Raw genomic sequence first — 16,512 nt, forward strand, 5'->3', positions numbered from 1 at the left:
GTTTTTGCTGGTTACTGCTTTTTACACTCTATCTTCTCCCACAAGACATTTTAATTAATTTTCATGATTTCAAAAGGAAACTATGAGGTTTCCTTTGGCTCTTTTTATAAATTGAAGAGTCATTTTTAATCTTATTCCAGTAACTTTAGAAGCTTCCTTTACAGAGTTATTTCAAGGTATAGAAACCGTTGTAAGAAGCGTCACTTACCCTTTTCTATGCCACACATTTATTTACAGGCTCTGTTGTTGCTGCTGCTTTGTATTTCTTCCCCAAACTTCAAAGCAAGTAACTTATAAAATCAACTATATTTTATGCCTTTGAACAGTGAGCCATGCTTTCTCTTCTTGTGTAATTTGGCCATGGAATTTTTTTTTTCTTTTTAGCTTTCAAAATCTGTTCATTAGAAAGCTGCGTTAACTTTCTTTGATAAAACAATAAACCTAGCATAGAAAGAGGTTATTTATTTATTTATTGTGATCCTTAGTGGTTTAGGATTAGATTTCTGTGTTGCTGTTTCTTGTTTCAGTGGGTCCTGAGCCTAGTTTAAGGTTTCTGCAGTGGAAAAACTGTTGCCTTTGTTTTTGTAAGCACAGCTCCTGGTAAAAGAAGCCCTAATACCTGTGGTCTTCCCTGTCTGAAACACCTGCTGGTTTAAGTCTTGCAGCTTTTATGCTGCGTCTCCTGTCAGTGTAACTGAGTGTAAACTGATCTGGTTTGGGCTTAACATTTATATTCACTACCAAACTGCAAAATCTGTTACTTAATCCATACCGGGAAGGAGAAGCATTTTAGGAAGAATCTGTTATAAATGAATGTTGCTTAATGCAGTGTTTTGCAACTTTATTTTGCTGTTTTAAAGGAAAAGTTCTTCTGTTACCCAAGAGAAAAGCTGCTGGATTTATTACTGCTGAGGCAAACGAGGCACGCTAGTCATATGTTTTAATTCTTTAAGGCTTAACAAGCTGGCATTGTTTAGCACTCGTGCGTGCCCGTGTCGCTGTTAACTTTCTGCGGAGGTGCTGGAGCTCTGGCTCGTGTTTGCGTGGAAGCGTGAGCCTGGCGAGGGGGATGCGGGCTGGGCTCCTCTCCATGGAGCACCAGGGAGCTCCCCTCCGGTTAATACTTAGGCAGCTACTACGTGAGCAATAACCAAGCGTTTCACTCGGGCAATTGCTGAATTTCGGGTTTTTGTGTCGAAAGGGTGCAAATGTTGCTGAGACTGAGAGTCCTGGAAGACAGACCAATAGTTGAATGTTACATTGTTACCCCTATGGCGGGTTGTTGCAGCTAAATTGCAACATAATTCAGGTGAAATGTACTTACTAAAGCCTGTGTTTAGGCTTTAGAGCAAGGTTAAATGAAGTGTGGTGGCTTTTCCCTTAAAAAGATGGTTTTTCTGCTGCACTGAAGTTAGAGATTTTCAGGAAAAAAAAACTTTTCTGATTAGTTAAGTGTTTTTGTATTGCTCTTGTATCAGCAAGTACATGAAAACCTTTTTCTTCTCAAACTTCATATCTGCCATTAGTGCTGGGTTGCATAAAGAATTGAGTCACCTGAGATAGATGAAGGAAATCTCTATTTTAGAACAACTTTCAAGTCTGACAGCTGGATAATTTCAAGAATTATCAAGAGCAATTTCTGCTGTTTGCTGGTGACTTTCAGTCCCATGAAGTCCCTTCTACCTCCTTGCTTTCCTGCCAGCTCTTGGGCAAGATAGGCCTGTACATCCCAGGCAATTACTGGTACATTATAAGGATTCTCTCTTTAATTTGTGACATCTGTGTGCATAGGTGGATTTTTTTTTTTTTTACCAAGAGACTTTCAGTGTATAATAAAGTGTATTAAATTTATGCCAACTTCTTAGAGTGGTCCTTTGGCCTTTACCTCGGAACTTTAATTACTGATTTAATCACTCTGGGCTAAGCCCTGCTGTTATGAGTTGGTATCAATGAGTGAAGACATTGGAGCTCTTCCAGCTTATTGAGAGCCTACACTTGTGGTAAATTTTTAGAATGTCTGTGTCATGCATAGATTTCATTGGTTTCTAGAGGAATTGTTTTGAAATTAACTTTTTGCTTTTTTTTTTCTTAAATTCTCCTTAGCTTTACAATGAAGAAATTCTTGACCTGTTTGATACCACACGTGATATTGATGCAAAGAATAAAAAATCGAATATCAAAATACATGAAGATTCGGCTGGAGGAATTTATACAGTGGGAGTTACAACCCGCACTGTGAATGGAGAATCGGAGGTGATCATAAAAAATGAATTATTCTATAGCATGCTGAATGTGATTTCAAAGGAAGTATTGTCTATATGTTGTGATAAAAGTCAATAAAACCTTCATGTCTTTCTCATTCTTGTTTGTTGCTGGGACAGGGATAATTTTAAGTCAAACTTTAGTTCCAGAAAAAAAATCAGCAGGCAAAAGAGAAGCAAATATCTACAGTTTTTATTCTTTTTAGCATAAGCAGAGCTTTGTGCTTCACATACAACTTCTGTAAAGTATACTTGATTTTTTCTTTACTGTATTGTATTGATACTGTGCAATCAATAAAACACTGTATCATATTGATTTAAATCTCATCTTTGAGACTAAGCGTTTTCCATTTAATGCTAGAAACAACCTTATACTAACAGGGCAGTTCCACTGAGAGTTAATATTTTGGCATATATGTAAAGCTACCCTCCCAAATATCATATAGTTTATTTTTACTGTGGCAGCAAAGCTTTCTGAAGTAACTGATAGGATATAAACTGCTGTTCTTGTGGATCTGAATACAAATGTCAGTGATTGTATGGCAGTACAATTTTGCCATAGGTAAATGAAAAAGTTTCACGTTACTCTCAGAGAACAGTAGAAAGAGGGATACAAAGAAAGAAGATTTAATTGATTTCTTTGAAGAGCCCCAAAAAACTTTATTTATGAAAATAGATGTGAAAATCTTTGCATTTGATGTACAGGAACTGAAACAATGACAAATTAAAAACAGCTTCTATCAAAAACAATCTAATAAGTTACTGGAACGTTTATTACATTGGACACTTCTTGATTATTTAATGGCAGACGATGAGATGTGCTTCTTCTCTTCCTTCTAGATGATGCAATGCCTGAAGCTGGGCGCTTTGTCTCGAACCACTGCCAGTACTCAGATGAATGTTCAGAGCTCGCGGTCTCATGCTATCTTTACCATCCACTTATGTCAAACCAGAGTTTGCCCTGCGTTTAACACTGTACGTATCTTGGCCGTTACTAAACATCACTTGAGTATCCATTTTTCAGAATATTGCTTTTTCATCCACTGCCATTCGAGTTGCATTTAGTAAAGATGCTACTGTAGTTATCACACTCAATGAATTTGCTAAGCATTATAATAACTTGATTTAATCAGTGCATATGTAACCAGCTTCTAGCCAGAGGCAGCAATAAAATCTATCCTTCTTACATGAACTTGCCCATTTTCTCCAGTATCTTATTGCAACATACGGAAGAAAGTTAAAATATAATTTGTCTTTTATTGGGAAAGCATTTTTAAGTATGTTAGTAGTTATTTGGCTTAAACTGGCAGTCAACTAACTGCAAGTGGTGAATATTCTTGATGATGTATTGATACCTAACAGGGAGAAAGTGGGGAGTTGAGGAAGCACAGGAGTCTGAAGCTTGGTGTGTTACACTAATATATATTATATATATTTAATTAAGGTGCCTGGCACCTTGCATAAGGAAGGGCCTGGCAGCTCATGCCCGGCTGGGCAGGCAGCCGCGCTGCAGCGGGACAAGAGCTTCTGCTCTTGCTGCGTTTGCGCAGTCAGCGCTTCCGAGAAGCTTCTGGACGTCCCTGTGATTTGCTAAATTAGCCCCAGTGAAAGGATGCCCGAGTTGAGGGCCCTGAGGACAGGGAGGAGGGAGCAGGAGCCGGCAGCAGCGCAGCAGTCGGATATCGGCAAGCAGAGGCCGTCGGAACGGTGTGCAGCCCTCCTCCTCCTGCAGGAGCTGCCCAAGGGAATTGCTTAAACAACATGTGGGAATGGCTGGGTCTGTAACCACACAGGATGCTCCTTGTAGTCGCAAAGGGAGCTCTTAGCTGGTCCATCAAGGGTATATAAAGACCTCTGCCATTGAACACCTGGGTGTGTTATTCTTTTCTTTAAGAAAAAACACGTCCTGATTGTAATAGAAATTCCTAATAAAGTTTGGAGAACGGATTGCGCGAATAAATTTTAAGTAATAAACACCAGATATGTGCCTATTACGTGGAAGATAGGTAGAATTTGCCTACGTTGTATAGGAAGGCCAAGAAGTGACTAGTTTAAAGAGTCAGTAGTTTAAAGATGTTTCCCTTCTGTTCAGTGGTGCTTTCACAACAACAGGTCTAACAATGCTGGGAGTAAAATAAAGCTACCCTAAGAGGCAAGCTTTGGGTTTATCTCATGAAAGAGGATATTTTTAGCCCTGCGCTTTGGGAAGTCAAATGGAAAGAGGCTGACTAGATGCTAGGATGAATGAACAGCCAGTAACTGCAACTTACTTGGAAAGAAAACAACAGGACCGCCTCCTTCCCCCTTGTTCCTTCCCTGTCCTTCTTTCCTGGCCAAGTCAGAAGTGCTGGCAGAACGCTTGGTTGCTGAGACGACTTTTTAAAAAAATGAAATGGAGGGAGAAGAAAAGGGAAAAAAAAAGGCAGACTCATGGAACAGGGAAAATTATGATGGGAGTTACAAAATCTCTTAATTGTTTTGCAGATCTACGGACTAAGCATTTCCCCCCACCCTTTTCAGAAGGCTTTGTCCTCTGACAATTGATTTAAGACTTATTTTGGGAGAGATGCAAATACTATTGTCCTCCTCGATGACCTCTTTTGTATTTCTTAGTATATGTATTTTTTCCGCTATCAAAGGACATTGTACCCAGTACTTAAAAATGTTATGCATATGGAATGGTGTATTGAAGAGTGATGTTTATGGCAAAATGAAGACAATTTTTAGGAAATTCTCTTATTAAAGAAAATTAGTAAAGGGAGGAGGCAGATATAAAGAATAGCTATTGTAAAATGACTGTGGATTGAACTTTGCAATGAGATACGTTAATGTGAAAGACCTTTCCAATATTTATGGATTCTTTCTTTATTTCAGGATAATGCCACAGATAACAGGATAATATCTGAATCCTCTCAGATGAATGAGTTTGAAACTCTTACTGCCAAGTTCCATTTTGTTGATCTAGCAGGATCTGAAAGGCTGAAGCGAACAGGAGCCACAGGAGAAAGGGCAAAGGAAGGCATTTCCATCAACTGTGGATTAGTAAGATTAAGAATTTGTTTCTATATGCCCTTGGTAGCATCTTCTCTTCCTTTTTGGATCACTTGTTTTTGGTAATCCCTGAAGTAGAAAATACATCAGGTACAGGACAAGAACTATGGCATGAACCATGAGAGTATACACTTAATCTTACCAGATTTTGGCTTACTAACACTTTCTGGGTTACACTAGATTCCAGCTGGTAACTTCTAACTGTTGTAAAATAGAGTTAGTTACTCTACCTTTTAAAATATACTATAGATTCCCTTTCATCTCTTGTTGTATAAAAATCCCAAACGATTAGAGAAGATTACAAACAGTTTACAAGGGATACAGGCATGTAAACTGTGGGTGACAAAAGCTGAACTGTTTGAGAAATAGCTCTTCTCTTTTATAATTGCTGTGTGTAGTGAAACAACCTGGGGCAAAACATTTGTAAGTGGAAAGATAATTTTTAAGTTGATAGCATCAACTTATATTTTTGGTCTTGTTATATTGTATTCTTCATGAAGTTTTTTAATTAACTGTATTAAATGTTTTATTGTAAATACACTAAAAAAATATGATTATCAGTCAAGATTGTGCTTTTGGCCCTTCATTTGGAACAGCTTGGCTTGCCGAGGCTCTGTGCAATTCTGTATTACAAACTCAGTAACATAAATTCATTTTACGTGTGGAAACATGTCTTTAAATAGTCACTTTTTCCCCCTAATTTCTAGTACTAGAGAGGTATTCTGAGCCCAGAACATTATTCCAGTTCTCTCACCATCACAGGCTATATTCGATAGCCTGTGGAAGAGAACTTAGTTCAGTTTCATCTTTGATATAAACCAGAAACAAAGGGAAGTTTAGGTTGTTAACTAAAGTAAATGGAGCTTTAAAATAAGTGATGTGGAAGGCACAAGGGTGAAAATCAGCATGGCAAAAGTAGTGTTTTATATGATCACAAAACTTTCATTTACAATGAACTTAAACCCTCTTAACTTCCTTTGAAAACATGCAGTGGAAGAGATTTAAAGGATTTACTTTAAAGCATTTGCAGAATGTAGTGTATACACAGTTTTACAACTGTTGGATATAGCAAAACCATATTTGAGACTGAATTATTAAGAACTGACTGTCTAGTGTGCCATCTAGAGGAATGTTCTTCAGTTTGGCTCATGAGTTGGTTATGAAGCACATGAAGCTGCATAGTTTTACAGAAGCAAAATATTAGGCTGTTTAAAAATGCTAATTAGATCCAGCCTAGCAACACAATAAAATTTTCTTAAACTGCATAATTTCAAGCCTTAAATATTTAGATTTTCCTCATGCATTGTATTTCATATCTGTAGAGGCAGGACATCCTGTTTGTTCATATTAGCACGGCATATATTATTTTAACTTCTACATAAAGCAAATTCAATACTTTCTTTTTTAATTTAGCTACTGTTAGAAATAAATGTAGGCTTTAGTCATCATCAAAAGTAAATATTTGTGACTGATCAGTAAGCAGTGTACATAAATTGTGTTAATCTGTCTATTCTTGAAGATTCCAGGTTGTAAGAATCATTTGATTTTTTTATGTTAATTTTTATGGGCATTTTTTTTTTCTGTTTATAGATGATTTTAAAATAAAGCTCCTTAAGAACTGCTTCTAACTTGTGTGTTACATGGTTTGGTATTTTATAGCTGGCACTTGGCAATGTAATAAGTGCACTGGGAGATAAAAGTAAGAAGGCAACTCATGTACCATATAGAGATTCAAAACTTACAAGACTCCTTCAAGATTCTCTTGGGGGAAACAGGTATGAAAACTGGAACATTTTACATATGTCATTGTGAATGAGTGTGGATGAATGCATGGTCTTGAAAAAATAATTCTTTGGGTAGAGGTTCCAAAAACAAATTAGTCTCAATAGAAAATTCTGTCAATGCAGGAAAGAGTTTTTTTTTTTTTTCACTGCTATTGTAGGTTTATTAGACCTGAAGCTTCCAGTTATTTAGGAATTTCCCTTTCCAGTTAAAGGGTGAGTCCTTTGCATTGAGACATCTTTAGATTTTAAGTATTTAAACTTTACTGTGTCACAGCCTTATTAATTAGATTGTACTTTAAAGCCATAATGTCTTTTTGCTTCAAGCAGAGATTTATTTTTTTTTAAGGAGCTTATCTTAATTAATGGTTGCGTTTGATATATTACAATATAATAATGTGGAGGAGGCAAGTCTGTCCTTCTTTGTACAGTTATAAAATACTGTAGAATGTCATCTAAAAATCCTGGTAGTATTTTATTGTAATCCTCCCTTGAGAATTTCGTCTAACTATTGCCATTATAACTTCTCTTAGGCTATAATTTCTATTAGGATATATTCCCTTCTTTATTTTTTTTGTAACCAATTTCCTTGTTTCCCCTTCATGTGCATTTTTCCCTCCCTCTAAGGCAGGTTCGCAAAGTGTCATCTGCATGGGTCAAGGCTGTGCATTTGCTTGTGATAGGGTGATATGGCAAAAATATCTCTTCTATTATTAGTGGTTATTTTATTTCATTTTATTTTATTTTAGTCAGTCATCATCACAAGGTTTTACGCTTGAATTTCTGAATGCTCATGGGTCTTGCAGCTGTCTGACAGTGGGGTTTTGCTTGCCCTGTCCTCCCTGTTACCATGTGCCCTCACTTATTTCTCTGGCCAGGCCTTCATCATCATTCAGATTAGTTACTGTGGAGATGTCTGTGATGCAAATGAAGGATTAAGACTTGGGCAATATAAAACTGTGCATCTAAATAAATAAGTGCATTTCATCTTTTAAAGTAATCATCCATGTTGCCTATCTGATTAAACTATGCCCCGTAAGAGCCAAGTGAGGTCCTAAAAGTGAGCAGTGTTTCTACCCAGGCATTGATGATCATTTAGATGTGAGGCTACCTCCCAGGAAAGCTGTGCTGTTGACTAGTGCCTCTCCTTGGGCTTTTGGTAGTGTGTGTCAGGGCAGGTTGCCATCTGCTAACTTGGGTGCACCAGCCAGATTAGCAAACTGGGTTGGCTTGTTGGGGTCACGCTCTCCCCGGGCACCGACTCACCTTCACCCTCTCCTCACACCAACCCACACAGGAGTGTCGAATGAGCGACATCAGGTTTTCCATGCACTAAAAAAGGGTATCTTTTTCATTAAACGAAGAGGTTGTATATCCTACCATGTTTTATGCCTGTGTCCATTTATCTTACGCTGAATTACACTCTCATAAAAAACAACCTTACCGTATCTCCTGAATTGTCTGCATGAACCTGCTGTCTACGTATGTTGCACAGAGACATAAACTTCAGCTCCGGAAGTTTTGTCTAAGAAAACCTGTAGCATTAACATGTAGAAATGCAAAAGGGAGCGGAGCACGTTTTAACAAGGTGGTAGCTTTATTTAATCTGAAATGACTGCTGTCTGGAGGAGGGCAGAAAGTATTCTGAGCATTTCACAAAAGAATAAGCAGAAGAGAATCCTTAAATCATAGCTCTGTTCTGTGCAATTCCAGCAATATCTTGCAGCATTCTGAGAAAATTAAGGAGCCGGATAAGTGGAGTAATGACTAAAATTTTCAAGAGATTTTAAGGGAGAAAGAAATCCAGTAACAGGAAATCAACAGAAATGAAAACAATGACTATTCTCAGCTCTTTCTGATATTAGCTAGTTATGAATATAATTATCAATTAAATTTTATATGAAATACATTGACTAATGAGAACTTTTCAAAAGAGTTGTAAAATTACAGTTCTAATGAAATAATATCTTGATTCCAAAATATTTTCCTATCATAAAGTTCAGCTGCTCCCCCTCCTGTCCTTCAGGGAGAAATCACATATTTCAGTGTACGTTGTGCAGATTGCAATTCCAGAGCATTTACAAGGAGATAGAATTAAGATATATTATTTTTGGCTGTTTATGACTGATATTAAATTTGTATGTGGGAAGGCAAAACCAACATATTTTTATGTATAAAATATAAATCATAAGGCAGGTAAAATTAGCACTTTGCTATTAAGGAAGGAATATACGTTGTAACACAATATAAATAATTCCTTAATAATGCTTTAGCTACCAAAAAAAGGTGAGAAGGCTAAGTTTTAGTAAAGATGCATTTTTATTTTCTTCTGGGAAAACAGATTAATGGATTTCTCTTAGCCTGTTCCATAGCTTTCCAAGTGCCACTGTAGATATTACAGTCCATATTATCCTTTCTCTTTGTAAATACTGAAAGAGACTTACTGGTAGTGATAACAGTCAGCATGGATTTACCAGAGGGAAATCGCACTTAACCCGCTGACTAGCTGGAGAGATGAGGGGAAAGCAGCTGATGTTCACTGGTTTTGACCTTGTCTTCTCTAACATCCTCACAGGCAAGCTCAGGAAGGGTGGGATAAGCAAGGCAGAGAGGTGGATTGACAACTGAATGGCAGAGCACAGAGGCGTGTGCTCAATGGGGCAGTCCAGCTGGAGGCCTGTAGGCAGCAGTGTGCCTCAGGGGACAGTGCTGGTCCAGTTCTGGATCTTGTTCAAGCTCTTCATCCATGATCTGGATCAAGGGAGTCCATGCTCAGCAAGATGGCTGATGGTACAAAACCCAGATGATACCCAAGAAGGCCGTACCCAGACAGAGTGTGGAGATGGACAGAGAGGAACTTCATGAAGGTCAATGAAGATAAGTGCAGGGTCCCACACCATAGCAAGGACTAACCCTCTGACCATTACAGACTGACCTTCTGGAAAGCCGCTTCTGTGGAGAAGGACTTGTCAGACAGCAGGTTGACCGCTGCAATGTGCCCTTGTGTCCAAGAAGGCCTGTGGTGTCCTGGGCTGCTTTAGGAAGAGCATTGCCAGCAGGTCGGAGAAGATAATCCTGGAGCACTCCACATCTGGAATACTGTCTCTAATTCAGGGCTCCCCAGTACAAGAGAGACATAAAACTACTGGAGCGAGTCCAATGGAGGGCAGCTAAGATGGTGAAGAGAGTGGAATGCCTCTTACATGAGGAAAGGCTGAGAGAGCTGAGATGCTTCAGCCTGGAAAAGAGAAGCCCAAGAGGAATCTTATCAGTGTGTATGAGTACGTGAAGGACGGGTGTCAGGGATGGGGTCAGACTCTTCTCAGTGGTGACCAGCAGTAGGATAAGAGGCATCGGGCCTCTGATGATCTGGAAGTTCTGTCTGAATGTGAGGAAAATCTTACTGGGAGGGTGACTGAAAGATGGTGGTGATATCCATAAGCTGTCTGGACATGGTCCTGGGCAACGTGCTGTGGGTGACCCTGTCTGAGCAGGGTGTTTGGACTACATCTGCAGAGATCAACCCTTCCAACCTCAACGCTGCTGTGAACCTGTGATTTCTGTTAGCTTGTAGTGAAACCGGAGCTGGCACTGGTGAAAGTGTTGTGTTCTGTTCCTGATCATAATCCTGATCTAGGTGTAATGCTGTAGCAGTTCTGAAGCAGCACATAGATATGTGTGGTATTTGAAAGCGTATTAAGGTAAAATATGGAGTGCTGTATTTTTCTTTTTGAAAGGATTTTGTAACTTATCATAGGAAAAATGAAAATTTTATTAAATTCCTTAAGTCCATGGATTTTTCCTTTTCTTTTGAGTTTAAACAGATAGTGAAAGAAGGGAGTAGACTTGACAGCGTCCAAAAAATAATCACTATAAAATTCTTATTGGAAAGCAGAGTTCAAGTTATTCAGTGTTCAGGACCGCTAACAGAATCAGTAGACGGGGGAAAATGCAGGTAGTTCTGATGGAATTTAAAATTCTTAGTGTGGCCTCTTTTTATCGGTAGAACTGAGGTGTAGCAGCTTGACACGGAGGGACAGGGGAGGGCTGAGGCAAAGCAGTGAATTCCAGTCTTGAAACCCTGAATCTTTCTTATCCTCGGGCGTGTTGCTCTCTCAGTTTAGTTTCCCAATGTGTATGGTGAAGATAATGGTTGGCCTCACAAAGAGGTGCTGTAATTAGGTTGTTTAAATCTGAAATTACATAAGATGAAGATCAGGATTCAGTCTGCCTAATCCACCTGTTGCTCCATGGCCCTGGAGGCAGCGCGTTCACCAGCACGGCCACCCGTGCTGCACAGACAGCAACGAGAAGCAGGGGCCCCTGAAGCTTAACAGAGAGGTGGGAGGTCCAGTCCCTCAAATTTGGTATTTCCCTCCATCTGTTGAGAATGTAGGGCCTGTAGGCACCTCCAACACATGATCCATAGCTAAACAAGGGTTCTGATTGCAGCCCCTCAGGGCTGTTCTCCTCCTTTCCAGGGAGCTCGGGGGGATTCCCAATTCAGCCCTCTCCTGATTGAGTGTTTAAAACACAAGGCAAGAATTAATTATTTTTTTTTAATGAATTTTGGTAAACTCAGTTATGAGCAGATGAACTGGGGAGATGCATACCAACTTAGAGGCTTCTTTTGGGGAACTGGAGATAATTCACCGCTGAAGAATTCAGGCAATTCAGGACCCCCTAGGTGGGTCGCAGCTGCCTTAGGCATCTCTGAGCACACGTGGACAACTGAAGGTTGCATTCTGAAGGTAGCATTTTGGTACTTTTCAGAATAAGGTGCTTCATGAATCAATGAGAATAGGTAGTGCTTGAAAACTGGATGATCCAGATCAATGTTTGGGACTCTAGAGTGATTTTAAGTGCTTAAATTCCAGTTTAGACATGATCAGGAGAAGTAAATTCTCCTTGAAAAGATTTTCTGGAAAATAAATAATAAAAGTTGCTTTTATCATTTTATATACATATACGCAGTTAATGATCTAGCATCTCCAGTGTTACACTAAGATGATAAAACATAATGAAGCTGGAACTTCATGGTTGACTGTTTTTGCTAGTGAGTAGGAGAGTGAAAATTCTCACAAGTGATTTGAAGTCGCTTCTCCTGTTTCACTTCCTACTTGAAGATCTATTGCTCTCTCTGCTTTTCTTTTTGTTGTCTTGATTTGTGAAGCTGACCTGTGTTTGTGACTTGCAGTCAAACCCTCATGATAGCGTGCGTGAGCCCTTCGGATCGAGACTTCATGGAAACCTTGAACACACTGAAGTATGCCAATCGGGCACGAAACATCAAGAACAAGGTGATGGTTAATCAGGATAGGGCTAGTCAACAAATAAATGCTTTGCGCAGCGAGATTACACGGCTGCAGATGGAACTCATGGAATACAAAACAGTAAGTGCATCTTTCTAGAACAGTAAGTGCATCTTTCTAGTATTTCTTCTGTTTTCACATAATTATGGTTCTATAACCTTTTTTTTCTTTTGGCTACTTCACTTCTTGTAAAAGAGCGATAATCGTAATTATACAGCACTCCTAATTTCCATGATTAGCAGATGTTTTAAAAAGTATTAGATAATATTTTTTGGGATGCATCAATGAATGCTAACATAAAGACAGATGCTTTTATCAATAAATGTGTTTACCAGACAGTGCTTTCTTCCTTTGTTATGCTTGAAAGAGAGTCCTAATCAAAGAATCATCTTTTCGTTTCTTAACTTCTTCAAGAACATTTACTTCAGGCTAAGGTGGAATTATGCAGGACTTGTCTTATATTAGATCTGTCCAGATGCTAATTTTGTGAAAACTTTCTAGACTCTAGACTAGCAATAATCTTTTGAAAGACCATTATCCTATATTTTTTGGAAAGTTAAGAAATCTGTGGATTACTTTTGCCAAGTTAAAAAAACTGTCCTATGTAGGTATGTTACAAAAACAAAACAAAATAAAATAAATTTACTTTCTTAAGGGCAAGAGGATTATAGATGAAGAAGGTGTTGAAAGCATCAATGACATGTTTCATGAAAATGCTATGCTGCAAACTGAGAACAACAACCTGCGTGTGAGAATTAAAGCAATGCAGGAGACCATTGACGCGCTGCGAGCCAGAATAACGCAGCTTATGAGCGACCAGGCCAACCAAGTGCTAGCAAGAGCAGGTACGCGGCGTGCCAGTGTCCTCTGCGGGTGACCTGTTAAATTAAGTTAAATTATTTATGTGGTCTTGCTTCATAGGTCCCTTTGAAAAACGTGGTGCCTTTGTAGAAGGTAATTTATGGACCTGCTTTAGGCAGGGGAAGGCCCCCATCAACACTTTCCTCTGTGTTTCTGGAAACATCTATTAATAGAAATGGTTTGAGGCCCCGATTGGGCCATTCATTGAGGCTTATGAGCAACACGAAGCATGAAATCTTCTTGGATGTGAATTACCTGCATAGTTATACATGGACATAACTATTTTGCTTTGGTTCAGGACCCGTTCACCTCATAAAGTTATCAAGTGCATGACTTCTGTGCACTGTTTGTCAGATTCTTCTGACTTGTGGCACAGATGTCATTAGGTGCTAGTGTGGAAAACAGAATGGGAAAATGTTATTTTTTAGTAATACTGATCACAAAATACCAAAATAAGAAAAATTAGGAAGTAGTATTTCTGACTTTCTACTGTGAAACTTGTGTGCTAAATTTTTCTCAGAACAGGAGGGTGCAGGAAAGGAACTCAAACCAAAATTCTCCTGCCCAGCAAGTGGATTGATAAAAAACTCAGTATAGATGAAGCTCATGTTTTTATGATACTGCTAATAAAACTCATTTTTCAGTGAACGAAAAATCTGTCCAATTTAGGAGGAAACATTTCATAAATCAGCTAAGATCTGAGTGGGTAGCCCAGATCACCATTTCTCTTTGCTAGTACTCTGGTCCCAGTAGCTGTAAGCAAATATTTAAATTGTTATCATCCTCTCTCTCTCTTTCTCTCTCTTGCCTTCCATTTCTGTTTTTCTCTCTCTCTCCCCTTCTCCCTCTTACTTCCCCACTGTCCTTCAAAGGTGAAGGAAATGAAGAAATTAGCAACATGATTCATAATTATATCAAGGAAATTGAAGATCTCAGGTATTTGCATAATATGTATTTGAATTATTTTTTATTAGAAACAAACATTAGTACTTTCAGCAAGTTATTGCTTCTGTAGTTACGTGATTATTTTGTTACTGTGTGAGCTTTAGAAGCCCAGGAACCACCGTCCTGAACTAAGACCATCTAGTGGTGCTCGTAGCCATAGAAAATCAAAATATTAAAGATGAAGCTGACAATAGAGCATGAATGTACGTTATTGCCTTCGTTAATGGTGATAACTTAGCATTGTAGCGCAAGGTTTGAAACCATTGTCTTATGATAACTTTGTAACCTGGTGTTAATCATAGTTCTAAGAAATTGTTTGTTGCAAATTTAGTAAAAAAAAAAAAAAAAAAAAAAAGTTTGCATCCGTTGTCCTTTTTTTAAAAAAATATGTATTTTTCTTTGTCTATTTTTCGGAGCTCTATCATGCAGAAGAGTTATTTGGTATATTTCCGCGTAGTGTTATAAAATACTGTAGCCTTTGAAAAATGTATGTATGTATCTGTATATACAGTATGTATGTATATATTTAACCCCCCCTTTTTTTTAGAGCAAAATTATTAGAAAGTGAAGCAGTCAATGAAAATCTTCGACGCAATTTGTCAAGAGCTTCAACACGAGCCACGTACTTTGGTGGACCATCAGCATTTTCTACTTCTATGCTTTCTTCAGAGAAAGAGACAATGGAAATTCTAGATATAGCCAAGAAAGATCTAGAAAAATTGAAAAAAAAGGAAAGGAAAAAGAAAAAGAGGTGGTGCATGAAATCTTCTCTTTATAATGCTCTTTATTTGTATTTTATTAGTATAAAAGGTATAAGTACTGAGACTTTAAAATTAATTTGTTGTTGCTATGTAGATTTGTTTGCAGAAATCCTTTTATGCATTGAGATTGTAGGTGTTTTTATCTTACATCTTTTCATTCCAAAATTATATAATATATGTAGAATTAATGTGTCTGATGTAAAGAATTTTTATATTTTATAATTTTGTACAAAATTATACATTGTACAAAATTGTACAAAATTTGGACAGATAGTCTCCATAATTATTATTTTTTAATACATCTGAAATTCAACAGTTAAAAAAAATCTGTCTACCTTGTGATGAAACTGAATGCAACAGCTTTCTGAAAAACAAGATATTCTGAATAGCTGGGAGTTCTTTGGTAGCTCTTGGAATGGCTTCTTTTGCTTTCCTTCTCTTCTGCTTTTATGGATGTTTTAAATTTAATATTTCTGACTTCATTGCAACATCGTGCTTTGCTACTTTTTTCTGTCCAGTTCTTCATCTACTAATTTGCTCATAGACATCAATATAAATGCCTGTTCAGACAGCAGTTAATCCAGCAAGGATCTGTTCATTCAATCCAAGACTTTGAATTCCCCTCAATCTTTTTCCCTGAAATTGTCCATCCTTCTAATCTATCACTTTTTCTACGAGTGACCATTCAGACTTCTACAAGTTAATGGTAAAACTGAAACAGTACTAGCCTGAAATAGTTAATTTAGAAGCTTTGGGATAGCAAGATCGGCGAGTTTGGGTCCTATATCCATAAATGTGTTCAGCACAGGAACACTTGACACTTGCGAAAAAACATCAGCTAGATTCTTTTTTTCTATCTCATTTTTCAATCAGCTTTTATGGGATTAGATAGGTTTTTTGTTTGTGTGTTTTATCTCAGGTTCATATGTACTAGAGGGGAGAATGTGCATATCAGGTGAAATCAGCAGAATTTAGCTGAACATTTTGGGATGTGCTATAACTGGAAATGTGTGAGCAGAGAGACTGCTTCCACGAGCTTCAACACACGTTTTAATGCTCCACGTGCTCTGAAATGTACTGTTAGTTTGGAGCTTGAGTACTAAACAGGGTGATTTCCTGAAAACTAGCAAAGGTTTCTAGCTACAACAACCGATATCCCTTATTGCAGGAGATGATTGCTTGAAGAAAGTGTTTCCAAGTTCTGCCCCACATACCTATGAAGAAAGAAGCGTGGGGGTCCTGACAGAGTATGAAAGGCCCATCTGTGGCTTGCTTGGTGATAAATAAAAGTTTCTGAGATGCCTATGTTAGGGGAAAAAAATATTGGAAATGAAGAAAAGTTGGAATTTTTGGAGTTATACAGATATGGTCCATCATACTTGTTAACTGTGTAATGCTTCAATCCGTGAAATGCAAATCCTGTGCTCAGGAAATACCATTCTAATTTTTTCTTCTATTGCAATTTCAGAATTTGGCAATGGGTTTGTACTGCAAATGGACAAATTGCCTTGCAGTTTGGTAGGGATTCTATGCTCCGCTC

The 16,512-nt window shown here is 38.1% G+C and overlaps 1 protein-coding gene across 7 annotated transcripts in view; it reads left to right on the top strand.

The window, feature by feature from the left end:
• KIF21A (kinesin family member 21A) overlaps positions 1 to 16,512 on the top strand; it is a 79,185-nt gene that overhangs the window by 27,392 nt on the left and 35,281 nt on the right. For all 7 annotated transcript variants that reach the window (XM_088533236.1, XM_088533229.1, XM_088533232.1 and 4 more), the window contains exons 4-11: positions 2,104 to 2,253; positions 3,102 to 3,236; positions 5,136 to 5,303; positions 6,972 to 7,087; positions 12,291 to 12,486; positions 13,061 to 13,250; positions 14,139 to 14,202; positions 14,759 to 14,962. In XM_088533236.1, coding sequence (XP_088389362.1) covers positions 2,104 to 2,253; positions 3,102 to 3,236; positions 5,136 to 5,303; positions 6,972 to 7,087; positions 12,291 to 12,486; positions 13,061 to 13,250; positions 14,139 to 14,202; positions 14,759 to 14,962 — 1,223 coding nt within the window. The remainder of the gene's footprint in view (positions 1 to 2,103; positions 2,254 to 3,101; positions 3,237 to 5,135; positions 5,304 to 6,971; positions 7,088 to 12,290; positions 12,487 to 13,060; positions 13,251 to 14,138; positions 14,203 to 14,758; positions 14,963 to 16,512) is intronic.

The sequence above is a fragment of the Tinamus guttatus genome, unplaced genomic scaffold, assembly GCF_059628265.1.
Source record: "Tinamus guttatus ecotype Peru unplaced genomic scaffold, ASM5962826v1 Tinamus_guttatus_pri_ptg000489l, whole genome shotgun sequence".
NCBI lineage: Eukaryota > Metazoa > Chordata > Aves > Tinamiformes > Tinamidae > Tinamus > Tinamus guttatus.